Below are 14,519 nucleotides of genomic sequence, written 5' to 3'. Positions count from 1 at the left end.
ATTTTTGGGGGACTTGACAAAGTCCCCTTCACAGGTTGATGTCCGCTTCCCCCAGCTGCTGAAGCTCAGTCAGCCCCTTCCCTGGAGAACTGTCCTTAGCTGAATGGGAGACAACTTCTGTTAAGGTTGAATTGTATCCCCCCAAAATTTGTATGTTGACTTCCCAACCCCCAGTGCCTTAGACTTAGATTGTGACTATTTGGAGATAAGGTCTTAACAGAGGTAACCAATTTTAAATGAGGTGATTAATATGGGCTCTAATCCAATATGCTGGTGTCCTTAAGTAAGAAGAGGAATGGTTGTCTGTCATGGGTATCAAAAAAAGAAGAGGAAATTTGGACATAGAGACATGCATGGAGAAAGGATGATGTGAAGACACAGGGTGAAGACAGCCATCTACAGGCCAAAGAGAGAGGCTTGGAACAGATTCTTCTCTTATGGCCCTCAGAAGGAACCAACACTACCAACATCTTGCTTTTGGTCTTCTGACTGCAAGGTCTGTGAGACAATAGGTTTCTGCTGTTGAAGCCACCCAGTCCATGGTACTTTGTGACAGAAGCCCTAGCGAATTCATATACCCCCTGACCAGCCTTGGCCAATGACCGGCATGGGGTACAAAGGCTTGCCAGTTCCCTTGCTCCAAGGTGAGACAAATCTGTCCTGCAATCTGAGCCATGGAGCTTCCCTCTGGGTCAGAAGGAAGCTCCTTGCAGAAGGGTGGGACACCCTTCCTTGGTGTCCCACCACCAAGCTTCCCACATCCCTTCTGTTCTGAGGCATTTTCCCAACAAACCTCCATGACAAGAATCCCTGCCTCAGGCTCTGCTTCTGGGGAATCTGATCTAAGACACCTGACAGACCCCAGTGGATCAAATGATCACTTTCTCATTAAAAGTTCTTTTTACCTATGGGATCAAGTCCAAACCCCTCAGCTGGACTTGCAGGCCCTCCAGTCCTGACTCAGACCTCAGGCCCATCTATCTCCTTTCCTGTGCCCACCTCCTGCTCTAGCCAAACCATACTTCCCCATTCCCCAGACAAATGTGGAACTTTCTGACCTCCAGGCTTCCAACCATTCCATAGACCCTACCCCCGGCTTGTCCCTACAATCCCCAGATCGCCAGACCAGTTTGGATAGCCTCATCTTCCTACAGGCACTCCTGAAGAGCTCAGTCTGAAACCACAGGTCATCCCCAGAGGACCACAGCATCTCTTGTCTGAAACCTGAGATCTTCTCTGTTTGTCCAAGTGCAGTTGGTTTTGATTAGTGCCTGTACCTGGCACCATCACTTAACTTTTTCAGTGCCCTTACCTAGATTGCAGGGTTTGTACAGGCAGAGTTCAGGTCCTATCCGCCTCTGGGACCCACCCCAAACTTAGCTCAGGATGACCAGGAGCGGAGGATGTGCTGCCTCTCTGTTTATACACAATAGCATTTCATGACAGGGCCCCAGAGCAGGGAGCAAGAGATGGGTGTGAGCGACTTCATGATGTCCTGCCAAGACTGCACTCCTCACCCTTGATCTGCCGTCACTTCTGCGGCAGGGTGCCCCCCTTTCCAGGCCCCTGCCCAGCTGACCCAGCCTGGAGAACAGCTTCAGGAAAGTACCCACATCTTTACAGTTTTCCGACTTGGAGAAGTGAATCAGGTCATCGTTGTACATGTCCTGGGTATTGAGCAGGTCACTATACTCCTTCTGGCTGAGATCTTCGGGGTTAATCCCATTGGCCCTGAGGAATTCCTGGTACGCCACGCTAAATGCCTGTCCGATGGACTGTGCAATCAGCTGAGCCTGGAACAGCAGCCAGAGAGGAAAGATGGTCAGCAGAGCAGTGCATCTGGTGAGCAGCCTGGCACACTTCCCACCTGAACAATGGCCCTCCTGGAGTTTGAAGAAGCCCTAGACATCACGCCTGCTGGGCCAGTGGCTCTACATGGGGCTACCAGTGCCCACCAGGGGCCGTTTTCAGAACGACTGGGGATGTTTTTGACGATGATGATGATCATAAGGGAGCTACCGGCGTTCAGCAGACAGGAGTCAAAGATGCTGAATATCCTGCTATGCAAAAAACAGCTCGATACAGTGATGAGTCATTCTACACCCTGCATCATCTTCACAGATCCCAGTGGATATTCATGAGCATGCAATACTTGTGTACAGTTATCTGAGTCTAGGATTCAACTCCAATTTATACATAAACACAAAGACTTTGTGTGACTCTAATACACATCGACCATTGCAAGAATAATACCGTGTGAATTGAGAGAAGATGTTATTTTGCTTCATTCAGCACTTCACCAGGAGGAAGCTTCATGACTTTGGAAAATCATCAACATCAGTGCTGTTGTGGTATCTGTGCTGCCGATAAATCACATACCTATCAACCTGCACCTGTGCTGTCGTGCATGGTGATTCTGCATGTGCTTGTAGACACATACGTGTTATTTAGCCCTCAATTTGAAATATCAACTAGAAAGTGTTTACAATATCCCACTGCACACTGTGTTCTGCTACATTCAAGCTTAATCAAGTAGGTATAAGCATCTTGACTACCTCATTACGCCTTTCAGAATGGTTGCGCCAGAGCGTTTATTAATACATATTGTAATATGGTTTTATTTTAGCTTGCTTTCCACTTATCTTTCCTTTATATTACATTTATGGCCACAATTTGATTATTCTGTGAAATATTTTTCAATAGGGGAGGTTATATTAGCTATGAATTTCATTTCAGGATAGTAATGGGTCATTAATAAAATATTTATTGTAGAAAGGGAGTGCTGGGTCTAACAGAGTTGAGAACTCTGACTGGTCCAACCCTGCATTTTCCACTTGAGGAGGTGGAGGCCCAGAGACACAAAGGAACCTCTCAAGGTCACACAGCTTACAGGAGGTGGCACTGACTTCTGCACTGGGCTTTGATGGCTTTTCCCTGCATTAATTAAGCAACATTATTAATCCAGACAGCCAAGAGCAACTGAGCACTTCTCATGTGGCTATGCTGCAGTAAATGCTATACAAGGTATATGCTATGAAAAGTAAATGCTATACAAGGACTATCACTGAATCTGCATATCATTTCTATGACAGCTATTAGTATGACTGGTCCACAGTCTTTCACTTGGAATGTGAGAGGCTCTGTTTCAGAATTCAAAACTTTTCCAATTTTAGAAAGGTAGCAGGGTGCAAATACTGGACATTGTGCCATAACCTCCCTTAGGGTCTGGGGAAGTACACAGAGCACAGTAACATTTCTGTGGCAAAATGTGTAAGATTCATGGTAAGCTGGACAAATCCTATAAATGGTCTCCTGGCAGGCAAGGCAGGTTTATCAGTAACCTGACTGCAAAAATCCCTTTTGTTTCTCAGAGCTTTCTAGACTTTGGAACTATGGATCTGTATTATGTATTAGTGTCCCCATTGGGTAGACCAGGATATGGAGGTTGAGGGGTTAAACTGCACAATTCCTGAGAAGGGGCTGGGGGCTGAATCCAGAGCCCATCCTCCTGCCCACCACACTGGACAGCTTCTCTGTGAAATTCTGATGGGCAGAAACACAAAGCCAAACCAGAGTATCTCTAGAGCAGTGTTTTAAAAACACAATTCTAATCTCCACTCCTCTTTCCCCATCTTTCCTAAATGTTGCTAAAAGCACCTTATTAACAGCAAAACAGGAACTTTCCATGTGGCTGGCTATGGGAAAAGAAATACTGAACTTTTCTCACTGTGAGAATCTGGTGACTTTACAAGTCACATCAAGAACTACCACCGTCCACCTATTGTAAAACCGGGAGTAAGGCATTGCTTTTGGCATCAGAGAGGTGCATGTAGACAAACTGAAAAATATATATCTGGGAATGTGACCAATCGACTTCCCAATCACCATTAGCGGATGTCCCCGGTGAATGCACTGACTACTGAGATTTATGGAACACTAGCCATGTGCCACACATCAGGCTTTAACTGCAATATCTATGAGAGTGCCGCAGCAGCCTGGCGAGGGAGGCACTATCGTCCTGCAGAAGAGGAGCCTGAGGCTTAGTGACTGCACAGCTTGGATGAGGAAGGACTCAAGCCCAGCTTGCCCAATTCTGGAGCCAGCACACTCTGGCCCTGCTCTAGTGAAAGCAAAGGGGTAAGATTCCAGGTCCACTCTTGCTTACCTCTTGCTTCTCCATTCTTTCCTTTCTTCCCTGGCGGACCCAAGGGCACCCCAAGGAGAAGAAACCCCTCCCTAAGAGCTCCAGCCAGATGGAGGTGGTGGTGGAGCCTACAGGGATCCTCGATCCCTGTAACTCTGTCTTTTCACTGGCCTGCAGGACATAGGAGGCTTAAAAGTCCAAATTTTCACTCTTTTGGAACTTTGTGGGAACCTCCTAAAACTCATTTTCCCCCCGTTTGCATGTTGGCCTCAGTTTTACAGGAACACTAGGGAGAATGGCAGGCAGAGGCATTTCAAGTACTCTGTCCTCCCAGTGACCTTGTCCTGTGGCTGCTTTCTAGAGAACCAGACCAGTAAAGGATGGTGACAGTAAGTGTCGGCATCTCCTCTCTGTGCCCACAGCCCCGACAGCTCTGGTTCCCTGGAGAAAAAAGCAGGATGGCTGCTGACACCTAACTTCCAAGAGGAAGGCAATTTCTGCAGCTAGATGAATGCTGTACTGGAGAAGAATGGCCTCTTTGAAGGAACCAAGGCTACAAGATGCCATCTTCTCTTCACAGATCAGGACTCTGTGCTCCATGTGAGAAACAGCTTATTCCTCTGCGTCAGGAGGAAACATGGGCACAGTCAAAAGCAATGGCCCTCAGGGGGTGGGTGAGTTTTCTGCTGTTAAAGATTACTATGGGGCTGTGGCCACCCCTGGGAGGCAGCTTCTGAGGCCCAGGATGGCGAGGGGAAGTAGGGGAGCACCTAGGAGCAGCTCAGGTGCTAATGCAGTTTGCAGCCTGGTGGCCTCACTAGCAGCTTGGGTTACAATCCTGAAAGCAGGCCAAATGAAAAAATGGCTTCTGTTGTAAACAAATTTTCTCTGTTAACCCCATCACCCAGAGAAATGGAGCTTAGGAATCACTGACTTTGTGCCAGGAAGAGGAGCTGTTTTTCCTAAGGACTGGGGTAGGCAGTGCTGTTGTTTGCTGGGGAGGGACAGGGATGCTAACTTTCCTGTAGCCCAGAGGATGGTCCTGGACCACAAAGAACTCTCCTCCCAAAATGCCCTCATGCTTGGGCAGACCTGCTCAAACCCCTACAGGAGGGCCAAATTCTTCCCACTCTTCACCTCATCCCAAAGTCTCTAATAACTCGGCCTCCTTTCTCTTCCTCAAAGGGAAACGCAGCTAGCCCCTGACTCAGGGCCTTCACACCTGCTCCTTCCTCATTCTCACTTTATTCAGATCTCTGCTCCAAGGTCACCTCCTCAAGCGAGGGCTTTGTTGATCACCCTCCCTGACATAGCCCCTGTCCCTCCATCCCTTGACCCTGTTTTATTTGTCTGTGGAGCACTCCCCACTACCCAATTTTACATTAAGTATATTTACCTATTGATTTTCTGTCTCCTTTCAGCCCTTGTGATGAGTACCCTGTCTGTTTTATTCAGACTTGTATCTCTAGTGCTGGAACAGTGCCTGACACACAGTATGTGCACAGTAAATACATGTTTCATGTGTGATGAATTAGACGGAATCAGGTTCTGAAAAGTCAAGAGAACCTAACTCAGAAGGAGATCAAAGGAAGCAACCCTTACATCCTCAGACTCGAAGACGTGGCAGATCATCTTGTACTGCCTCTTCCCATCCTGGGATGGGTGGGATGCTTCCACGTTCTCCTGGGAGTTGGAACGAGGCATCCGCCGGCGGGCCATCAGCACAACGATGTTCCCAATGTCCGCAATGTAGGAAATGGTCCTCAGAGGGTGGTCCATCATTGTCTCCTGGAGGCAGGAGGAGAGGGCGGGTAAGTCCAGCTCGGCATCTAATGACCCAAGAGAGCGCCTGCCACCCCATAGCCGGTCAAGTATGTTCACATGCAGGGTGGGCTCCAGGGCTCACTGCAAAGCCCATGCTGAGGGATTAATGGATCCCCATCCAGGCCTGAGGGCATTTCCCTTGGCTAACCAAGAGCAGGAAATGATCTGTGGCAGGTGAAAAGAAATAAGAAATTCTAAACAGTAGAATCTCTTGTGGGGAAGTTAAAAAAAAAAAAAAGACAGAAAAAAACAAAATGGCATGGCTGTTTCTGTTTTTGTGTGCAGGAGTGTATGAGTGATTTTAAACCCAATTTCTTAAAAGACGAATGTGTCCACATTAATGAATCCTCTGATTAAAATTTCTAAAAATGCTAAACGTCATCCATGTCTTAGGGGGGTTTTGGGCTTTAAGAAAGCAATCCCAAACCCCATCCAGCAGCAGGCACTGTGAACACCACCTTCTAGCTCACTGGGGCCCAGCATCTGGGGACAGCCGCTCTACCGACACATGCATCTCTGAGTTACGATGCCACTAAGCTTCCCCCTGGGAAAGGTGGAAGCCAGCTGATACCTGTGTGTCAGCGTTCAGCACTTTGATTCTCTGGGTAGAAATGAAGAGATCCACCTCAGTCATTGGCTGAGATTCGCCTTCAGGAGCCTGAGAAGAAAAAATGCACCAAGAGAAAGTTTGACCACACTGCCCTGACCCAGATGCAGAAGGAGTCAGGTTAGCTCGCACAGACGCACCAAGACACAGTTACCAGAACAGCTATACAGACTCTAGGCTTAAACTGCCAAAGCTGAAGGTACCACACAGAGGATGGACACATGGACAAGAGTTAGCACCTCTAGGTTACAGGGAAAAATGCAGAATCCCCTTTTCTTCCTCCCCTATAGAAGCAGTAACTCACTGCAGTAGATTTCACTCTTTGAACGATGATGGCAAGTGGCCCTCTCTGTAAGGGTTTTGGAGCCCAACAGATTGAAGAAATATGGCAAAAAACTCATACCAAAAGACCTTGGGGAAGTCGCTTAGAATTTGCCTCTGCTTGAGCCGATGGAAGACAATGTTCATAGCAGCTGCAAATGAAGCCATTTGGATGCAGTTCTGGTAAGAGGGTCTTTACATTTTACACACCACCCCAGCAACACAGCAGCAGTCCTGAAGCCACCCCATTAAGAAAGAGCCCCAATGCCTCAACGTCCCAGGAGTAGTAGTTCATAAGCACCTAGAAGCTCCACAACCAAAAAGCGCAGTCTGGTTCATTTAGGGCTTAACTCTGTACATGTGTGGTTATTAGCGAGTTTTCTTTTTTGCATCCAGCAATCTGACAAATCCACAAATAAAGCATAACTATAATTGAACAGACTCAAGTCCCTGCCACATCGATGCTCCTGAATGGTTGGAACTTCCATACTACTATACGATTCATTTAGCATCTCCAATCTGCTCCCTGTCGTTCCTCTGAAGTGAAATGACTAATGAGCAACAGAAAACGGCCACCTTTGGCAACTGAGTTTTGAGAAATGCTGGCTTATGGGGCGGTTCAAAAAGAAATCTGAACAAAAACTTGCTGGATGCAGAAAACAAAAACACGAAAATATAAAAAGGTAAAACAGAAACGAATGAAAAGAACAGGCATAACACCAAGCTGATGAAGTTGTTTGTACTGCACCTTCTTCCTGCTTTTGGCTAATTTCTGGGCCATCTGCTTAGCATGGAACAAACAGAGACAGGAGAATAGTTAGAAAGAATTTGCACAGACTCAAAGTCAAAAAGGGAATTGACAAACTAATACTGAATAGTGGCATAAAGCGTTTCTGTGGGAAGAGGACTGGCTTTTAAAAATCCCAGTCTAAAGATAATCAATGTCGTAATTCAGAATTTAGTATGTGGGAAGTGGTGAAGTGAGACAAAGGAAATGTGTTGGGTGCTTCTTATACTTAATTGCGATTGATCTTTCCAAAGAACCAAGTTTTGGTTCTGTTAATTTTCTTTATTGTAGGCCTGGTTTTCTATTTCACTGATTTCAGCATAGACCTTTATTTCCTTCTACTTTCTTTGGGTTTAATTTGCTGACTTCTCAGCTTCCTGAGATAAAAACTTAAATTATGGCTTTTCAAACTTTATTCTGATATTCAAAGCTATGAATCTCCCTCTAAGCATTGGTTTGGGTGTATTCCACAAATTTTTGTGTGTTTCAACTTAATCATTATTCCATTAACTTTTTTTTTCAAATTTCCACTGCAATTTCTTCTTAGAACCTTGGATTATTTAGAATTGTATTATTAATTTTGATACATTTGGGGATTTTCTAGTTATTTTTTATTTACTATTTTTTTTTTGAGATGGAGTTTTGTTCTTGTTGCCCAGGCTGGAGTGCAATGGCGTGATCTTGGCTCACCGCAACCTCCGCCTCCCAGGATCAAGAAATTCTACTGCCTCAGCCTCCCGAGTAGCTGGGATTATAGGCATGCGCCACCACACCTGGCTAATTTTTGTATTTTTTAGTAGAGATGGGGTTTCTCCATGTTGGCCAGCCTGGTCTCGAATTTCCGACCTCAGGTGATCCACCTGCCTCGGCCTCCCCAAGTGCTGGGATTACAGGTGCGAGCCACCGCGCCCGGCCTCTAGTTATCTTTTTCTATTGATTTTGGAATTAATTCAACTGTGCTCAGAGAACACAGTCTGTATGTCAATCTTTTGAAATATGCTGCGGCTTAGTTGTATGTTCCAGTACATGACCGACTTTGATGGATGTGTCATGTGAACTTCAACATATGCATTCTGTATTTGTTGGGGACAGTGTTCCATCAATGACAATTAGGTCAATTAAGTTGGTTAAGAGTATTGTTCAAACCTTCTCTGTACTTGCTGGTTCTTTAATCTGCTTGTTCCATCATTTATTGAGTGTGTCAAAACCTCCAGCTGTTATGTGGATTTGTCTGTGTATCCTGATTCTGTCAATCTTTACTTTATCTTACAGCTATGTTATAAGGCATGCACATATGTAGCATGGTATGCCTGCTTGATAAGTTGATCCTTTCATTGTTCTCCCTTTTTATCTCTAGTAATACTTCTTGCCTTAAATTTGTGTAATATTAATGTAGTTTACATCTAACTAAAAATGGATGTACCATACTCCCTTTTGCTCACAATTAAAAGACAGCATAGTTGATTAAAGCAGAGAGTGGGGCTGGATTGTCCAAAACCAAGTCTTGGCTCTGCCATTTACTAGCTGTGTGACTTTGAGGCAAGCCACTGAACATCTCTGTGCCTCAGTTTCTTCATCTGCAAAATGAAGATAAAAATAGTATCTACCTCACAGGGCTGTTTTGAGGACAAAATGAATACATGCAAAGCTCTTCAGTGCCTCGTACATTCTAAGCACTATATTTGTGTTTGCTGTTATATGATTATAATTGACCTAGGTCATGATGCAATTTCTTGCCTTTTGCTAAGGCTTGCTATTTATACAGATCTTCTACAAATAATGGTGAGTCAATGGCCAAACTGCAGACGCTGTTGTGGTAATGGGACTGGGGTGTAGGAAGAACTGCTCTCTCATATTCCTGGGTACTCACCTGGTAGAAAAGCTCCTCTGCTCTCAGCAGCACATCTCTGTTTCATTAGTGACTAAAATATGTTGCCTATACTGCCTCATTGTAGAGAAACTGGATGAGTCAGCCATCCAGACACCACATAGTGAATCTCCGGTACACCCGGGAAACTAGGGCAACCGCACTCCCGCACAGATGCCCTGCTGTTCTTACTGGTGGCCATGAGCTCACTGTGAATAGTCTGCTCTGAAAAAGTCTGAAGGTAGCAACTGTGTCATCCTGACTGCTGCACATTGCAGTGGAAATATTTCTGCACCTGGGAAGTGACCGTATGCTGATGTTATACCACGCCACACCACGAGGATTCCCATGTGGAATCCGAGACTGGCCAGGGATGTTCTGACTGGCGTCAGTTATAACCTGCATAACTGACAGCTGGGAGATCTTTAATGTTTGTTTGACCTTGACCTCTCCTGAAATGATATGGCAGCAATATAGGAATTTCCATTACTTTGGATACCAAACCTAACAGCTGTTGGTCAAAATTCAACTCTAGGGAACCGATTTGAAAGAACTCTTTCAAAAGAAAATAGGTTCCACCATCCCTCGAGTACCCAAATTCTTTTTTTTTTTTTTTTTTTTTTTTTCCTGGAACTGGTGTTGAGGAAGAGGATCCAAAAGGCAAACTGAGTTTCATGAAAGGTACTCTGAAACTTTTTTTTTTTGGCGGGGGGACAGAGTCTCGCTCTTTCACCCAGGCTAGAGTGCAGTGGTGCCATCTCGGCTCACTGCAACTTCTGCCTCCCAGGTTCAACCAATTCTCGTGCCTCAGCCTCCTGAGTAGCTGGGATTACAGGCACCTGCCACCATGCCCAGCTAATTTTTGTATTTTTAGTAGAGACGGGGTTTCACCATGTTAACCAGGCTGATCTCGAACTCCTGACCTCAGGTGAGCCACCCACCTTGGCCTCCCATAGTGCTGGGATTACAGGTGTGAGCCACCGCACCTGGCCTGAAACAGTTTTTATGAAGTTAAAAATATTCTGTGGATTTAGAGTAATACCATCTTTAAATCACTCATGATATCCAAGTACCCTACAATACATTATAATTTAAAATTTAAATATAACATCACAGAAGATGGGAGAGTTGGAGCCAGAATGAGAAATTAGGGTAGCAGAAAGGGGTCCAAGAGAAACGTAAGGCCAGCATGCAGTTTTAAGCCAGCAATGACAACATCTATTTAAACCCTTGTGTTTCATGGGATTGATCATGGCTTACCACATGGCGGGGTGTGGTGCAAAGGACAAACTGCAGCACCACCCGCCCACTTACTCCATCCACAATGTGTACTGAGTTTCTGCCGTTGTTAAGACATTCTAGATTAGTCGTGCCAGGGATGCTCCTGACTGTTCTATCTTTTCTTTCCCCACTGACATTTACTGAGAACTTGTTATGTGCCAGAATCCTTCCAAGTATTTCCCATAAATCAGTGTAAAAGCTGACAACACCCCTGTGAGCTACTACCCTGCTAGGTGGTAAGCCATGATCAATCCCATGAAACATGAGGTTAAGGAGATGTTGTCATTTCTGCCTACATTATGTTATCCTCATTTTTCAGAAGAGGGAAATGTGGCACAGAGAGGCTAATTAACTTGCCCCAGGTCACACAGCTGTGAAGTGGCAGAACAGCGATTCAAATTCTGGCAATCTCACTCCACTGTAAACCCCTAGTTGTGCAACTGAGGCAAGCTTGTCATCTGTAAACTTCTCCATTTGTCTATACCATGGGGTGAACAATACCTACCTCACAATATTCTCTACCTCATCCATTTTGAGGAGTAAATGAGATTGAGATAATGCATGTGAAGGGCCTAATACTTTACTGATCATAGACTTTTTCAACTAAGCTGGGAAATGATACAACTTAGGCAAAGCTATAATGATAGATATTTTACTTCTACAATGAAATCATAATTTTGAGACAATCATAAAAGAATGAAAGAATCTGATCTTTGGGACAGGCTAGTTAAGATGGATATATGAATATTTGATAATGAATGCAGCTTGCCAAAATGCATGGACCACAAGATACCTAAATACCATTTGTAATCTAATTGCATAAGCTTCATAGGAAGAATGGAGACACAACACCACACTCTGGGTGGATGGACACGAAGCAGTCTGTGTGGTTCAGGTAGGGCTCAGCAGGCCACCCTATCTTCTGGCTGAAGAGCAGAAAATGAAGTGGGTGATAGCGAGACTCCGTCTCAAAAAAAAAAAAAAAAAAAGAAAATGAAGTGGGAATGAGAGTGGAAGGCAAGGTAGAGATGCAGTGGAGAGCAAGGAAGACAAGTGAACTCATTGTGCTGGCTTCTAGTCGGGCTCTCTCTAGATAGGGGGTAGGCATGAGTCCCACACTGTTAGGGGAGAGGTGTGTTTCTATCTAGGGCACATTAAAGACTGACAGCATATAGCACAAAGCTCTCTCTAGAAGTTTCTCCCAAAATATGTTCCAGAGAATACTACCAATAAGACAGGTATCTATCAAATAGTGACAATTAGCAGGTATCTATCGCATGGTAACAATGTATTCTGTGCTCAAGTAATATGGGAGCTGCTAGTTAAAGTGAATGAAATCTTCTTAGTGCAGGACTTCTCAGAGCCTTTAAGAGGAAGACATCTGTAGCAAATATCCAAAAAGGACATCTATTTTCTTGAGCTCATTTGCCAGTGGAACTCTATTAGTGACAAGCACTTAGCCTGACTAGAATGCTGCAGGGCACAGTGGGAGGAAAGATGCTCACACACTGGCGGGTCCACCTTCTCTAAGGCAGTGGTTCCCAAATGCTGGTGCAGAGCGGAATCTCCTGGACAGCTTGTTAAAACACAGACTCCTGGGTGCCACCTTCTGACTTTCTGATTCAGTAGGTTTGGGGTTGGGCCTGAAAACCTTTACTTCCAATAAGTTCATAGGCAATGCTGATGCTACTGGTCCGGGGATCATGCTTTGAGAACCAGAGCTCTAATGCAATCCCCTAAAGTACATGAGGGCTCTCTGGAAGGATATTACTTCTCAAAAATGATGACCAACAAAGGCAGAATGAACACATTAGGGAGGGACCAAAGACCAAAACAAACAAACAAAATTTAATGGCAGATGTCTTCGAATTCTGTGATTGTGCTCAGATATGTCATCTCTTAAGTTGTGGTAGATAGAAAAGCCTTTAAATTTCAGAGCCCTCAGCTTACCTTGTATTATTGTTACCTAACATTCTTTTTGGCTTCTTTTTACTGCAAGTTTCTCAAGCTCAAGAACTGCGTATTGGTTAATTTTCATTCCGAAAGGGCCTATCACAGGAGTCTGCACAGCAACAGTTGGCATTTGGGGCCAAATTCCTTTGTTTCTTTTCACATTAAGTAGAAAATACCCGGCCAAACTGCAGCTCCAAATTCTCTCTCCATGTGGCAAATGAATCTTGTAAGTTTTTTGTTAAATTAAGAAAACAGTAATTTTCAAAACCCCAAGTCCAAGTCCAATGAGCAATGTTCAATTTTAGTATACAGTTGGTACTATGTGAGTGGCAGACACCACAATCGACAAATGGAACAGAAATTAAAGACTGCTTTGAAATGGAAACCTAAGCTTCAAGGTCAGTGTCTGTTCAGAGATAAAGCACCATGAGTACCAGGGCGCGCAGTGAGCAGTTCTCATTCACATCCAGCCACGTCCATCTGGTCAAACAAACAATGTAGGCAGAGGAAGAGAGGGACAAAACTGGGGTCCCTGCAGGGAGTGAGGGAAGAAGGAGGAATCAGAAAATAAAGGAGGAAACTACCCCCACCTTTGTTTAGGTGAAAGTGCCAAGCCAGAAATTACTAATCAGCTTGGGGTTAAGGACATTGCTAAATGGATTGCAAAATAGATCCACAGAGCTTTTCTTTCTCCTTCTTTCCTGGATGGATGCTATAAAGTCTGCAGCTTTGCTATGCTCTGTGTCCTTTCTGCCAAGGTGGCCTAGAATAACTCGTTCTGAAAGGTCAGTCTCTCTTTCAGAAACAGCGTGGCACCATCTTCCTTACAGAGCAGTGTCTGCCAGGCACATGTGGGCACCCGGTGCAAGCTCCTTCCACTTGAGCCCAGCCCAGCCTGCTCAGGATCAACACTCTTTGCCCCCAGCTCCCCTGTGCATTGATGAAGTCCATGTACGCTCCCTGACACAGTCACTTTTTGGAGATTGCTCCCTTAAACAGGCATCTCCATTTACACTTGGAAAAGGCCTCTAGCTAGATGTAACGTCAACCAATCTGATGAGCATTTTAATAGACGTAAAAGGAACATGAAGCAGAAAATAATGACAGGCAACAGTTCCTTCCAATGCATAGATGCACATTGTAAACTGATACTTATAAGTTATGAGTGAAATGTAACCATTTAATTTTACCACTCTATAATGAATTCCTCACGCCAGAGTAATTTGCTTGTAAAAATAAATATGTGTTTTCCAGATGCGTATTCTGCTCTAGGCAGGTCTAAAATGTATTTATAATCAGAAAGCCTCTATCTTGCTTGTTCTGATCAACAGAGCCATCTAATTTTTTGTTCAAATGAACTGTGGAACTTTGGGATACCAATCCTTTGGAAGCTTTGAAGTAAAATCTCTGATTTCTTATGAGGCAGCTGGACTTTAAAGAAGGAATAACAACACTATAGGACACCACTGTGGAAATAAGAAAAGATAATTCGCAATACAATTGGCACTGATGAGCTTTGGTACAGGGATGCTGTGTACCTTGAGCATTGCTTTATGTACAAGTGATGTGCCCTGTGCCTGCTTTTGCCCTGTAAGGTCATCTCAGCACTACCTAAGTGTCATAAGGGGACTGGAAAGGCATAAATGTTCTATCTGTAGGAGTCCAAAGCTATCGGAGGGCTAATAAACAAGGTGTCCCAAATGAAACCTGAACCTTAAAACTTTGAAACCTTGAT

General features: G+C 44.6%; 1 protein-coding gene across 3 annotated transcripts in view; it reads right to left on the bottom strand.

Moving 5' to 3' along the window:
• APBA1 (amyloid beta precursor protein binding family A member 1) overlaps window positions 1–14,519 on the bottom strand; it is a 229,298-nt gene that overhangs the window by 17,005 nt on the left and 197,774 nt on the right. Inside the window, exons 6-9 of one of the 3 annotated variants that reach the window (XM_033237135.1) lie at window positions 7,645–7,677; window positions 6,540–6,626; window positions 5,747–5,932; window positions 1,614–1,793 (exon numbers count right to left, since the gene is read on the bottom strand). In XM_033237135.1, the coding sequence (XP_033093026.1) occupies window positions 1,614–1,793; window positions 5,747–5,932; window positions 6,540–6,626; window positions 7,645–7,677 (486 nt within the window). The remainder of the gene's footprint in view (window positions 1–1,613; window positions 1,794–5,746; window positions 5,933–6,539; window positions 6,627–7,644; window positions 7,678–14,519) is intronic. The other 2 variants (XM_033237136.1, XM_033237138.1) reach the window with 2 other exon arrangements.

The sequence above is a fragment of the Trachypithecus francoisi genome, unplaced genomic scaffold (assembly GCF_009764315.1).
Source record: "Trachypithecus francoisi isolate TF-2019V2 unplaced genomic scaffold, Tfra_2.0 Lachesis_group16, whole genome shotgun sequence".
In the NCBI taxonomy this organism is placed as follows: domain Eukaryota; kingdom Metazoa; phylum Chordata; class Mammalia; order Primates; family Cercopithecidae; genus Trachypithecus; species Trachypithecus francoisi.
Note: the sequence above shows the minus strand (reverse complement) of the source record. Positions and strands in the feature narration are given on the sequence as shown.